This window comes from Rhipicephalus microplus, chromosome 5 (genome assembly GCF_043290135.1).
Source record: "Rhipicephalus microplus isolate Deutch F79 chromosome 5, USDA_Rmic, whole genome shotgun sequence".
NCBI lineage: Eukaryota > Metazoa > Arthropoda > Arachnida > Ixodida > Ixodidae > Rhipicephalus > Rhipicephalus microplus.
Genome location: NC_134704.1, coordinates 73,836,532 through 73,851,779, shown reverse-complemented (window position 1 = coordinate 73,851,779; position 15,248 = coordinate 73,836,532). Strand labels below are relative to the sequence as shown.

General features: G+C 44.6%; 1 protein-coding gene across 2 annotated transcripts in view; it reads right to left on the bottom strand.

Moving 5' to 3' along the window:
• Positions 1 to 455: 455 nt before the first annotated feature.
• LOC142817837 (metabotropic glutamate receptor 5-like) overlaps positions 456 to 15,248 on the bottom strand; it is a 441,308-nt gene continuing 426,515 nt past the window's right edge. For both annotated transcript variants that reach the window (XM_075895691.1, XM_075895690.1), the window contains one exon: positions 456 to 14,668. In XM_075895691.1, the coding sequence (XP_075751806.1) occupies positions 13,690 to 14,668 (979 nt within the window). In that variant the 3' untranslated portion in view covers positions 456 to 13,689. The remainder of the gene's footprint in view (positions 14,669 to 15,248) is intronic.

Sequence of the window (15,248 nt, the reverse complement as noted above, 5' to 3'; positions counted from 1 at the left end):
AAAAGGGAAAAAAGGTTTTTTTTTTTTGTCGAGCCTGGTGGCATTCTTGTCACCACCCCGTTATAAAGGGGACGCTCATAGCATCCATCCATCCATCCATCCATGGTGGTTTTGGGACGTTAAACCCCACAAATCAATCAATGCACTGACATCCCTGAAAAAGCCCCGTTAGAGTACCGACACATGTGCGACGAGAAATTTGTAACCTCACGTTAATGTTATCAGCACATCACATGCTATTTGTTTCGATATGAATGCACTAAGGCCCGATAATGTTCTAGCATCTTTTTTATCACACGGAAGCAGGTTTGTAGCCGCGTGACTATGTACTGCGGCAGCGTTATCTAAGCCGCCTTGTTGGAGCCAGGTTGTATGTTCATGCTTTCACGTGCAATATATCAGTGAGGGCCGTCTTGTGACAGAATTGAAAAAGATGCACACAGAGAAGCCGTGAATTTTGGTCGTATAAACAAACGTTCCCGTTTCCGCCTTTATTGTGGTCTGTAAGATGCGCACAAGAAAAAAAATGACAAATCACATTTTGAGGAACACCGCAGGTCGGGTAAAATGAAGGAGGCCGGGTAGGGTGACACAGAGAGATTCCAAACAACTTTTTTTCTTCCACAAAGGTACCGACAACAACAGCCAACAGTCTTTTCTTTTCCTTTCTCAACTAGATATTACGTATGTACACGTCAAGCACAACGGTATTTTATATTCAACACCTAGTTCGAGTATATTGCAGTTTGAAAAACAAATAAGTGGTGAAGCGCGGTCCTTTCGAAACAATGAAAGGACCACACTGCAATCAGTTTCTCTAGTGTTCATCAGTTATAGGGAGTTTTGAAAACTGCCTTCACCGAAAAAGAACGTTGGCAATAGCTGAGGCGAGTGACAGGTACAATGCCGAACCGATTTGCCCATTACACCGACAAACAACGGTTACGAAAATATGAGAACAATATTCCATATTCTTGCGCGCAAAACCATAAATTTGAAACTCAATCCAGAGTCCACACACAGTGGGGTGCACCCCGAAATAATTTCGACCACCCGGTGCTTTTTAAAGGGCCCCTAAATTACTATGTGTCCAAATTAGAGAGTGTGGTTGTTTTCTCGCATTCCCTGTGCTTTGTACCAGCGCTATCTCCTCATTACCTCTTGTTTCTGCATAAAACTCGTCAACAATGTTCGCAATGAGGATGGAGCCCATCAGAATTTCGCGCTTATCGGCTACTTACCACACTCTCGGCTTGCACAGTTGAAAGCGCACACAGCGAAATGAAATCATTTGATCACACGGGACAGTCGTGCGAGACAAAGCAGAAAGAGCACGCGGAAGGAAGGACGGTGAATACCTTTATTTTTGGTCCTGCGGCGCGCGACTGAGTCTGCACGGAGAAGAAGGATATAGAACACAGTCCGCAACTGATGCTCTTCTTGTATCGACCAATATAGAAGTGATTTAATCCAGAGTTGGCGTGAACGCTCTGATAAAGACACAAATTGCGCTGAATAGACCGGAAACGTCAGGGCAAAATATCACGCTCGTTCTTTTTACGACTACAGGTATTTTAGGGGCCCTTTTACTTGCTCTTAAACATAAGCACACGGGTGTGTTCCTTTCATTTTGCACCGCTCCATCAAAATTCCGCCCCCATAACAGGCACTCGAACCCGCACCCTCCACACTTTGCGACGCGACGCGTCGACTACTAAGCTAAAACGGCATGTGTGTGATGAGATAAGCAGTCATGAGTGTGAAGCTGATACGGTACTCTGAAGAGAACATGTAAATCGAGACTGGTCAAAGAATTGTTTCTAAAATCCTTCCTTATTCTTGTCTCCGAGGAGCATCGGTCGATTACGGTCATCTCGCGAAATAAATACCCGTGATCACTTTAGTGTTTTGCTGCCAAGTCAAGATGTCATTAATTACTCGTTGATTTCATACCTTTCGATATAATTGCGGCAGCATGGGTGTGAAAAAAATACAGCTTTTCAATGTTAGAATTTTCTTGATACCAATTGAGAGCTGGGGCTTTTTTTAATAAAAAGTCTGATTAGTCAACTTTTTTATTTGAAACAGTCTGGTGGTGCGTGCCGAATCTTACTTGCTCAAATTTTTACCTTCTTACAGTACGATAGTTATAGCGCAAGAACAGTACGATGACAAAGAGACAAAAAGGACGCGGGCGCTCGTGTCCTTCTTGTCTCTTTGTCGTCGTTCTGTTCTCGCGCTATAACTATCGTCACCTTACACCAAGTAGCCCAAACTGCCACACTTCTTACAGCAGTTTACATTGGCGTTTCAGATATTTTTCTTTTTTCAGGCACGTCCTAGACAGCAGCTCCTGTGTGGTCAGTTCGGATAATTTATTTGCACTTAATTAACCTCCTATCTCCTTACCAGTCTGTAATAACTGATTGCTTGTATTCTAGTGTCTTTTCATAGACACAAACTTGGAGATACTGATTACTCAAGAAAGTTTTTCAGAGCGATGACTCCGCTGGATCGGACGCGCACTTGCAGTGCAGGACCAGACCTGAATGTTATTCTCCTCAGCGCAACCTTTTCAATGCAAAAGAAAAAAAAAAGTTGCTAAATGGTCACGTAACACTGTGCGAGCAAATATGCTACAAATATCAAAAGTGCCTTTACGAAACAATCGACAATCTCACTCCTGCCCTTTACCAGTGTACTGCGATAACAGCCAGTGTGTCACGCATTGATACTGGGCTCCCCAAATGCAATACAAAAGGTTTTACCACGTGACGCCGCCTTTGTTTTGTAGGGTATGAGCTTTCCAGTCATCGCTGAGAGTCAGTAATGTGTTCTGCCACACACCCTCCTTATTACTCCACCTGAACTATCTCTTGCATCAATTCGATAAAGTCCGGTGAACAATACTGACTTGAGCTTTGAGTAGCAGTTCCCTTAAAATAACGCGTTAAAGAACTATCACCGCTTCGAAAAGAGAATATGGTGTCCATGCACCCTATTTTCCGATTCGATGCCTCTATAAAGAAGCTGTGCTATCACGCTCATTCTTTCTGTTATCTGCGTATTCTTAAGGCTGCGGGTTTTACCGATCTAGTGACCATCGTGACGTGGTTAGTGTGTCAATGTCGTAGGCTGCCAAAGACACTAAGTAATGCGAAAATACCGCACATGTGATATGTGCGTTTTGCATCATTCATTCGCAGCATTCGAGTTTGCAACCAGTGTTTGATCATTGAAGCTGCCAGCTCCAACACAACTTATTTCCGTACCCACGTAAAAAAGGGTGGGGGTAGGGTGTTATTACTGAAATATCCGCTATATATAAACACGTATTAGAACTCTTGCACCAAGGCGAGGGGATCGAAGCTAAAATCCTCGACGCTTAATAATTGAAACCTTCTCTTCAGAATCAGGCTATCACTTTTCATACTTAGATTGGTAGCGTACATCAAAATCTCTTACCCACGAAGATGGAATGACACAAAGATGAGCAGGAGATCTAAAGTATACAGAGATATGAACGGCATTTCAAGCTCACTCTTCAAATGATTTAAAACATCTAGTTGGTTTCAGTCCGCCTATAACGCAAGAGGTGACCGGTAAAATGACTCCTAAGCCACACACAGATTGAGTACAGTGCAAAAAAAAAAAAAGCTACCATAGGTAGATGGTTCGAATGGTGCGTTTATACGGTCAGTTCTAAATAAGAGAAACGTATACAGTGCAAGATGTGTATTCATAAGAGTGGTGCCTTGATTGACACTCGTTCGTGAAAGAGGCCATAAATTGTTCACCCACGCAAGCAGGCAAAACTAGAACGGATTATGCGAAATTGCTTCCTGTTCTAATTCTTGTCCGGGGCACGTCCCTAAAACTCGCCTTGAATAAAAGGACCACGAGGAGTTCCCAAAAGCATAGATATTGCGCAGCAACCGGTCAAAGTGTAGCGTGTTCAATCAAAATTTTGTTTTTGCTGTTGCTGTTGTTGTTACTGTTGTTGTTGAGGGACGGGGCGAGGCGGGCCAACGTCTCAAGTATAGTGGGCGGTTTCCATCTTTCTTGGCAGCCCACTCCCGCCTGCGCTGGCGGGAACTTGCCCGTTTCAACTCGTGACGAGGATGCCAGGTATGAACAACACTACGAACATTACCATAGGCCTCTTTACAGACCTTACGTTTACCCGCTTCTTAGAGCTTAGCAGCGTGGCATGGTGGGTAATTACTCTTGCCCCCGTTTACTATAAAGTAACATTTTGTGCAGTCCTCATTGGTGCCTGACACTCAAAACTACCGCGATAGATTTGACAAGTGCGTTACTTGACTTGGTTCATCCTTTCGTGTAAACCTCCTTAGTGGACTTGGCTTTGTACCCTTTCCAGGTGCGTCTTTGGATTGCGGTATACATGACGGGTTCGCTTGCGGGAAGAAAGCGTGCGCGAACGATATGGGAACGACAGGACTCTCTTCTACCCTCCACCCAAACAGAGAGACAGGGCAATAAAAAAACATAAGCCACTAAATATTAAAACGTGGTATTACGATAGCTCACTCTTCGGCAAGCTTTACTAATACCCATTACCACAGTAAACTGAAAATTCTTCACAAAGACGCTGCGGTGACGTACAGCACTAACGGATTGAAAGTTTGAACATTTGGGGCTAAGTGATGCACGTTATTCTACAATCTATCAAAAAGGTGTCATTTAGCCATCTTTCCTGCATGTGTAGCACTTGCTTTAGAAAAGCAAGCTAACTCTCTTTAGCAGAGCATTGCATTGACTCTCTTTTGGAATGTCGTGCGTCGTATGACTCTCGTGAAGAGAGTCAGCTTGCTTCTGTAAAAAGAGTTCTACATATGTGAATGTCCCGTGTATATAAAAAAAGCCAATGTTCTCGCAGTGTAAAGAAAAGAGGGCGTCGTTTGGCTATACTCTCATACATGTGAATGTCACATGTGTAGCACTCCATTTAATGAGTCACCTTGACTATATTTCGGAACGGTGTTTGTCTCATAACTTCACTAGAAAAAGTCAAAGTTGAATTGAATCGAATTGAAGTTTATTTGTCCTGAAATTCTTACAGTATCGGGAGCAGAGGCTAAAGGCTATATTCCTCGTCTATACCATCGTTCTCATCTTCTACATTTTATGTCACATCGTCGCTACTTCGACTCGACCCCTTAGACGGTTAGACCAGAGTCCAAATTTCCTTTAGCAGCCCATATCTACTGCGACGTGACGCTGTTGCCTCGTGAAATTGCTCCCAACACTTCCTGTGCAAAAGGAAAAAAATTACACATTCAACCAGGTAATGCTGTACGTCGTTTTTTTTTTTGCAATTATGTTATGAATTGTGCAGTGCTCAGAGACACAATGACTAAAGAACAGGAACAGCAGTAGTGTCGACCTGCAACTAACTGTTTTCGTTCCTTTATACGCACTTTAGAGGAACACGTTGGTAATCACGACTAGCTACTGCTTCTAGACGAATTAATTACAAGCGCATTTGCAAGCTCTCTCGCGCGTTCTGAAACATGAGCAGCATGGCAGTTGCCCGCCTAAGTTTCATTAAACATTCACATCACAGACAAAATAGCTTCCCGAGGCCACCAATTGCCCCATATACGAAACGAAGTCTTGAGCAATATGCCTAATCAGATATGCTGGGCCATAGTTTATTATTCCCTTTATTAATCATACCGGTTCGCCGATGCGTGAAGCACTCTGTGTCGTATTGACTACTCAATTACGTCTTCGGTAGTTCACGAAGTGTGTGACGTGTTGTTAATAATAATATCTAGGATTTGACGTCTCCAAATCATGATAATATATAAAATACCCCGTAGTGGAGGGCTCCAGAAAATGTTTGACCATACGGTTTTATTTTACGTGCCCTGACATAGCACAGTAGACCTCAACTCAACGGCTTCAACCCTTTCGCCTCCATCAAAATTCAACCGCCGCGGCTGGGATCGAACCCGCGACCATGAGGTATTGTTGACACAGGGAAACGCATGAACAAGAAGAGTCTGGACATCAGGCAAAGCTCTTATTGCGGGTAAGAAAGGAGGCGAGTGGGCCGTGCTAGTTGATAAGTAGCGCCCGCTTGTGCTTTCTTTTTTTTTGCCTTCGTTTCATCCAACGATTGAGATGAAATGCCCCTTTTATGTAACGGACGCATCGATATAGGCCCTGAAGGAGAATCCGGGAACACAATCAGTAAAAGACAACTAAGACGTGCAGTTACATACGGATGATGTCGATGACGTGCATTTGTTTTTTACAAAAAAAAACAATGGTGTGTACGCGCGCGTGTGAGCAAGATGCAAAGTCAAGCGCGCGCGTTCAATGATGAGTTGGGCTTAGTGTCGCCATTTTCGCACACACCTCGCCGCCACAAGGAGTGAACGTGTGTTCGTTACGAACCACCTCGCGATTGCTGGCGGAGGGCGCAGTATATTTTTCGAGTGGGGGAACACGCTCACCAAACTACGTCGCACTACGCACGCATGGCAATACGACACATTGTTACAACGGCTGTTCAGTTCGTTTTCTTTGTCTGTTTGATTGTGTGTGTGAGTGTGTTTGCTTGTTTTTATCGCACATAAACGATTACAACTACACCAGGCAAGCAGACAGAGACAGCTTGGAGTACGATGCATGCACGCCCCTATTTACATGCGAGGAATCGTGTCGATATGGTCACGTGTTTCCTGTGACTTGTCTACTATATATATACACTGTATAGACACACAGATGTCGTCACGCAAATGAGAGAACGATTGCATTCCCGAGACTGTGTGACAATCGAAGCTACACTTAAACATTCGCCTTAATTACGCAGTTGTCGGCCTGGAATGAAGAATTAACATGGCAGTTGCAGCAAAACAACTGAAAAAGGTCGTCATGTTTCAACCGCCTATACAAATGCGCCTAATCTTTAGCAATAACGTACTCCGCCAGAAGTCGTGCTACGAAATTGTAGTTTGGCGAGTAAGGCGAGCGTCAGTTGTGCAACTTGTCCAGTTCGAGAATTCGAACTGAAAAGTAGAGCTGAAGCTAACATCCGAGGTGCGAAGTGCTTACGCACTAAGCCCATACGTCGTGAATAGGCAGAAAGCAGGCCACAAAATATTCAAAGACCATCTTCCTCTTAAGAAAGGACTTTTCCTGATTGTAATACTGATGATTTATAATACAGCAACACCATACGTATGGTACATTGCTCTCATGATCTTGATCATTTATTACAGAAGTATTCGCTCCTTTTCTATAATTGGACGACTAGTTTTCTCATTTTTCATACCATTCAGTGTTTTTTTAATTGTCTACAATGTTACTGTAACTACTGATTTATGAATACCTCACTATATATAATGGCCAAGCAGTCGAATATTCGCCATAAATATATAGATTATAGGAACTCGAAAAAATATTTATAACATTTCGAACTAAGTTCACAATGCGCCTCCCTTCGAGAAATTTCAGCATTGATTGCCAATTCAGAAGTAGAACAAAACTCATTGGCTCCATGCTCAACACACATGCTCAGACACACACATGCATGCACACGTAACAGGTGAGGTATTGTTTCACGTCTGAAGGTTACACGGGCACAGCTACCATTGTCGGGGCTCTGCGGAATGAATTACGGAGAGCATATCTTCCAAGGATAGCTTACGGAAGCGCCTGACTTGGCATGCCAGCAACAGTTTGTTGGCCGCACTTGAAGTCGATTCGGTACGTTTGAAAAACTGCTACACATTACGACATTACAACTACGCAGCAATGGCTGAAACTTTTATGTAAGGGAGCTATATGATGACAAACAATGAAGTGAATGAAATACTCTCAATGAGTCCTTTTTTTTTTATATGAGAGATGAGCGAGGACAGTGTTGCAGCCGGCAGTACAGCAGAGTTGTGACATAGAAGAGAGATGTAAAGCGTTACGATGCGACGAACTACGTCATACGCGTCAAGTTCTTTGTTGAACTCAGTAGGTTTCAATAGAAAGGTTCGTTAGAACAATCATCACGCAGTCTCTAATCACAACATCGTTTCAATGCCGTAGCAGCTTCGTCCCTTCAACCAGTCCGTACGCGCGCAAATAGTGAAAAGAACACATTTCGAGCAGAGTTTAATTACTTAAAAACAACACACTTATGGTTTACGGCGAACATAACGCACAACCTAACGCTCACCAATTTTAATCGTTTTATACACGACATTTTAAACACGTAAGCTTTACAAACAAGTTAACGGTGCATACAAGAGTCCGACGCGTGAAGCCAAATGCAATAATTTAGGCAATGAACGTGCCACGTAAATTACTCTGCTGCAATTTATTTGGGGTTACACATTTCCACGCGCTGGTAAGTGGGAATTACCTGAACACTAATCGTGAGGACTCGCTAAATTACCGCGCCTGCCCTCCTGCCACCATGAATTCTGCTGAACACAAATCATCCTCTGTCTGCACTGAACTTTCTGGCTGAAGAGAGGTTTTAAATCAGAACGACCGATTCTCTGACCTCACGACCACCAAGGCAACTTGTGTTTTAAACACACATTTTAACCTTTGTCTGTATACAGGTGCATCATACCAACTTTACAAAATAAGACAGCTTTATATATACAAGTGTTCAAGTTGCAGGATCTGCACGGGTCACAGAATTTGCGTTACCGGATCGCCGCCGCATCAAGTCGCGTTTATCCGTGATCGGTGATGTGAAGCGAGAAGGTCTCTTCAGCTTCATCTTGATGTTTTGATTGTTTTTTTTTACCTATAGCAGTGATTCATGTCCAACTGTAAACGCGAAGTTCCAGCTACGTGCGTGAACCCTCAGAGACATAACGACGTACGACGACACGCGGAAAATCCATTTCACTTGTCTTCGTAGATTTGGAGCTGGCAGGTATCTTACACTGGTTGTGTCATAAGTCGCGCGTCTTAGAACAACCACGCTGTTTTCTGAATCTCGGAATTTCATAGTAGCAATGACGAGATATTCCAGTTTTTTTTTCGCTACAATACTCGTTTAGAATTCGCGAAACTTCTTGTTCGTAAATGCGTTTTGTCATTAGTAATCCGTCTTAAATACTCATATATCGCGCATCATGATTGGCTAATATATCCTTTTACGACTTTTTTTTCTCGTAAGCTGTATTTGTGTATACACGTTTTAATTTTCCTTCAACAGCGATCACAGGAAGGATAAAACTGTTTATGATGTGCATATTATCTTCGGCAGCATACGACAATATACAGTGGTAACGATGGAGATATTGCCTAAACTTTTGTAAACTGCAGCCGCGTTACAAAACATTATAACGCGTCATTCACCTCGCCGATCAAGATGGATTCTAGTGGTAGTGTATCTGGACACTCATATGTGAAAAAAGTTTTGCGGAGCAGGTATACACAGCTCCTATTGAATAAAAAGAAACTATTGGTATCGTTCCTTTGGGGTCATCGCTTAAGAGGTGCGTTAAAATATGACTTGATACTTCTTCATACTTACAAGCGTATGCTCTTGAATCCATGAAAAAAGATTTGAGCGAACATAATCCTAAAAAAGTGCATGGAATGAGCCTCGTAAGAAAAAAATGGGGAGCTTGAGTTGTACAACCTAGATTTTTCTGGCTTTAAAAAAACAAGAAAGAAGAAGATCATTGCATATTTATAGTTTTAACTCACAGTACACTTCATCGGTGTACTTAGGGAATTGACACTCATCATTTAATAACTTGCACACCGTGACAGTTCTTTAACGTGGTGCGTAGGGCAAACATGTGATAACTGTAGTTCAGCGTTTATAATCGCGAAAACGTGAAAAACTTCAAACACGCATGGTCTCTAACACAACTCTAAAATCCGCAATGAAACATTTGGCACAAGATCCAGCACATTCTTGAGTGAACGCTTCACGGCGTGGTCTGAACACGAATACGACACAAACTGGTTTCGTCCCCAGGGTGTCTTGACGCACGTACCATCTATTATATACAAAAATGGTGACCTTTGCTTTTTTTAAATAGCTATGTACATAACATATACAAAATCCATCTCTCACTCGACACTTTGATACCAACTTCACAAGTTCTCGCCCTTTTTTTCCCGCGATCAGTGTATGTGCAGAATGAAATATTTCCGTGACCTTTGAGACATTCTTTACATAAATGCATTGGAGTACCTTCACCACAACACAGACTTTACAAGTCTTGTTCTATCAGATGCGTCCTTCACTATAGGTGAGAAACAGCAATGGTCCGGGCTGTCGCCTGGTAACGGAGACTAGGTTTGCATCGACTGCAACGTCCTTATACCACTAGCCAGGTAAACTCCACTTACGCAATTTGACGACAGGTTCACCTTTCATTCCCGCAAATGACTTGCGTGCAGCGTGAAAAACTACGCACCCTGCAGCTGAATTAGACTAGAAGAACTCTCTTGTAGGAAAAGTGCAAACTACCTTCTGTTTGATTTTTTGTTTTCTTTTTCGGGAGAGCTGACGCACGTGTCTGCCAACCAATACGGTCGATTCGAAGTTGATTCCAGAGATTCCAGTAGTAATACACTACAGACACCATTATTTTCAGCCTATCAAATTCGTATGACGAATAAAGTAAATGAAGAACTAATGAGAAGACACCAGACAACCACGGTCGTATTCCCGACTCTACACCTTTCTATAGTCTACACAAACAAAACATTGAGCTAATGGTGCACCAGTCAGCAATAATGAGATGTCACTATGTTAGCGTTACATATTTTTATCAACCACCAAAACTTTCATGCGCAATTCGTGTTCCATGATTGTTATCCCGTTTTGAAAGCCCGACTTTTCGAGTTCATGACGCTGTTCAATCTGAACTGCTTAACGGGCATGGGGATAAACACTGGTGCTGGCTTATGTTATTTACTGAAGCCTACTTGCAGCACTTCTGTGTACTAATGGTAACACTCGAAGGACACAGCTTTGAAAACCACCTGTTGAAGACAAGTGTGAGAAAAAAAAATAACTGTATCAGTAATACTGCAGGTAGTGTTTGTGTTTGTGTATGAAATAGGAGGGACCTTGAACGTTTCACAACAGCAGCTCGACTGTTTTGACAAGAACATTTCACTGCAAAGCAACACAGCTGGGAGCACAAAGCGTGAACCGGCTTCGACATGTACATAGTGCACCGACAAACACGCAAACACATATTGTTTGGCCAGAAAAGAATGCTAACTTGAGCTGTGTAACAAACCCGGTATTTGGTGAACACTCGCAATTCAAAGAGTCTTTAAACGCGCTCCGGCAAACGGCGCACTCATACCTCTGCTGGTCGGGCCCACTCGAGAGAGCCTTGCCAGCAAGGGAATTTACTTGTCTTGAGTGACAACGACACATAAGCTCTCGACGAACCTGTCGGCCATCATTGCACCATGCGTCTCTTGTAGCATATCTTCCCATCAATATACTGCAAACGAAGCCTGTAGTAACAGCTTGTATAATTAGTATTGGTGGTTTAAACAACAAACCCATACAGTTACTGAGGGACAAGCCCCGGAAAGCAACACTTCGCTTCAGCCCTCACAGTATACAACCATTGATCTCAATTCGCTGGTTCCTGAAAAAAAAATGTGAAAACGCACAAATGTCCACTTCTATTCGTTGGATCAACGACACAGGGAAAGGAACATGAAAACGACTAGCTCTACTGAAGGTATATTCTTCGCCAAGTGACAAACGTTTCCGCATCACCGCTTGGTATTAACAACTTCTTGAGCACCACTCCAGTCGCTGCTAATGGCGACAAGGGTGTATAGGTTTTTTAAATACTTCGGTACAGTATAAGCACAGAAAGAATAAACATCTATTCGAGAGCACGGTAACACGAAAAGAAGAATGTGGTAATAGAAGCTTGGTTCGATTTCCGTATTTACAAGTGCCAACACACACACACAGCAATGACAGAGATGAACAGCACGTGTAATTTGAACATCGAAAGGATAGAAAAGATGCAACATCGAGCTACGGAGAGCAGACGCCATTTCGTATGCGCACTGTTAAGCTGTTAAAGATATGGGTTGGTATTTTAGTGACATCAGTTCGTTTGTCTGCATTTTTCTGTGTGTGGGGGGCAGGGGGTCTATTGTGTTCGCCCTTGCGAATCAAACTTTCAGTTCAAGTTTAACTAGCCAATCCTCTAGAGCTTCGGAACACATTTTTAAAAAGTCACACCAATTCCCACGTGTAATGCACCATATAAATATAATATTTTGCAATCTTGTAAAGCAAAATTTTATAAATATACTTCACATCTATTCTACAAACTTGCCGCAGATTCTTTATGAACCTCAACGTTGACTACTTTATTCAGCACCATAGTCAGAAGACATACGCAAATGCCAGCGTCCAATATAAACTCGTCATTTAAAAAGGAACGACATTCATGTCTAGGGCTAATTGTTTTCATAGCGAGTAACTCTGATTTTCGAACGCGGAAATAAATGGTGCCCACTGACTCAGCCACAATAAATAATCACGATAGATGAAAGCCTAGCTGCGAGAAACACAAAGAAGAGAGCACCGAACAAAATGAAGGTACATATCTGCCTATCGCTTTCCTTTAAAACAGCTCAATCCGAAACGACGTTGGGAATGTTTTAATGAGTGAAAAGCTGCTTTCTCGCCGGTGTCGTTCGTATTGGCAGCGTTAAAAATGAATAATGTGCATTGTTTCTTTGCTTAGGCAGCACACGAAGCAGGGAATGTGTTGTGTCATAAAGAAATACACTTATGGCTATGAGTAAAAAAAAACTGGGACCTCGCGTCGACTTTGTCGACTTTAAAAAAAGCGAACAACACTGTGGTTACAAGGAGCCCGCTGAAAAATAGTGAAAACTGCTCGAGTTTCACAGCTCGTCTGTGCATGGTAGGTTTTGTATCGGGGTTATTATTACTCCGCATACTATAGACTACGTGATAACACAGGCTGACTACGGACAGTAGGCATCATCTCAGGCAGCGACGATGTTCAGTAAACAGAAAGGAAAACGGTGTAGACATTTCGTAACACGCACGGGAAGGGTTTTCCAACGTGCACCCGGCAATGAAACGGCCCGTCTTTCACTTGCCTATTGAAACAGGAACACACGGTCGACCACGATAGGCTGTGAAGTAGAGGCTGCCAGAGGTCACATTCATAATCGCGCGGGAGATAGGTTCTCGGATGTCGCATGTGCTCTCCCACGACACGGGAAGACAGGCTTTGGGAGCCGAAGTAAAGAAGTGATGACACTCTTGAGCGACACGATTCGCGGGCGTTTCATTTGAAACGCACACGCTGCTCCCACAAAACGCGCGGAACACACAAAACAACACCAACAAGGGCCGCGGTAGCAGAACCACCCGCCGTTCGCTGTTGTAGCAATTCACACGTTTGCCGGGGGTTGCACGTCTGAAAACTGCAGACATTGTGGGAGGGGGGGGAGGAGGGGGAAGGTCTCGGACTTGAGAAAGTTGGCCTCGATAGATAGAAAAGTTTCATCGGAATATCAAGAAGCGCAGGGGGAGACACGTTCACAGAAGTAGAAAACAAACAAACCCCTATTCTGCAAACCACTCGACGGTACCTTGAAATGGCTACTGTTGTAGCCACAGCAGTGTAAGAGGTATCGAAGAAAAAGCCGAACCATTCACTTGCCGAAGCGTTCTTGGCCTGAGCATCCTGACGATGGGCCGGCCCAGTACGTGGGCTGTTGGCCGGTCCCTTGAGCATTGCCATTGTACGACCTGAGCAGTAGGTGGGCCGACACTTCGGCCCACGGGGACGAAGACGTCGACGCAGCGGCCATGGCGTCTTCGCCGCTATTTATGCTTCTGGCACCGCTACTGCCGCGACGGGGCGTTATCACCGGAGATGCTGGAGTCTGACGCACTCGCACCGCGTCGGGGCTTCCGAGACTAATGATAATGTTCTTGTAGACGGCGGCGTCCTCGCTGCCGCTGCTGGCGCTCTCCTCAACGATCGAGGAAGCGCCTTCCAGCAGGGACTCGTCGCTCTTGAAGGCCGCTGAAGCACCACCGCTGCTGGAAACGCTGCGACCATACCGGACCGAGCCGCCCGGTAGGTGGTGGTGATGCTGCTGCTGCGAGCTACCGCCGCGGAACACGACGTCCAGAACCTCGTCGTCGCTGACGGAGGGCATGTGACGGCATAGCTTCCGGTGTCGGAGACCGGGGGCCACGTCGTCTTCGTCGTCGGGCGACAAGGTCGACATGAGCGTCTCGGAGCGCGCGATGCGCCTGCGAAGGCAGGGCATCCACATTTCGACCAGGTCGTCCGTCGTCTGGCAGGAGACCTCGCGCTTCGAGGCCGACGCGGCGCCGTACGCGATCTGCTGCTGCACCAGCCTACGGCGCTCGTGGGCGCCGGGAGGCGAGTCGGAGGAGGTGCGCTGCGCGGGCACCTTGGTTGTGGTGCCGAACAGCGGCTCGACTGAGTGGCGCAGGTGCGTGCGTCGGTCGAGCGCCTCGGCGGCTCGCACGGCCCGGATGTGCTGAGCTACGCTGGCTGCGATGCGGTCCTGCTTGCTCGCCCGGAAACGCTCCAGCAAGTTGAGGCTCTTGGTTCGTGTCGGCGGCGGTTTGATGACTGTCTCTGCGGTGTGGTTTCTGCATCAAACACGTGAAAGGTCAGGTAAGAAAACCCCTTTTGGTATTACATTTCGTTTGCGAAAGGCAGACTATATTTGTGTTTCAACAATGACATTCATTACTAATTACTACACTACACCGAAAGCATGCAAGTAACCACAGGTGGTCGAAATTTCTGAAGCCCTTCACTACGGCATCTCTCATAATCATATGGTGGTTTCGGAACGTTAAACTCCGCATATAAATCGATCAAAGCATGCTAGTGATATCAACAACTCTGGTCTCCCCACCAATCCCTCGAAGTGGCTGAAGGGCTCGGTCTCTCGGTCATCACGTGGATGTCACCCACGGCGCAATGACCTGTGTTTTGGGAGACGCCATAAGAGTCTACCCAATCTAATAAACTCATTTGTAGAAAGTACTGCTGCTGCGCTGCGCTACTTGCGACCACCAGGCGGACTAGGGTCTGATTAAGGGAGTTGTGGTAGTTTTAGAGTAAGGTAGAACTAACAAACGAAAGTGCGTTACATCTGTTTTCTTTTTCTTTGTGCTTAAAACGAGGCCATGTTATCATGTCTAAGTCACGATAGTTCATTAG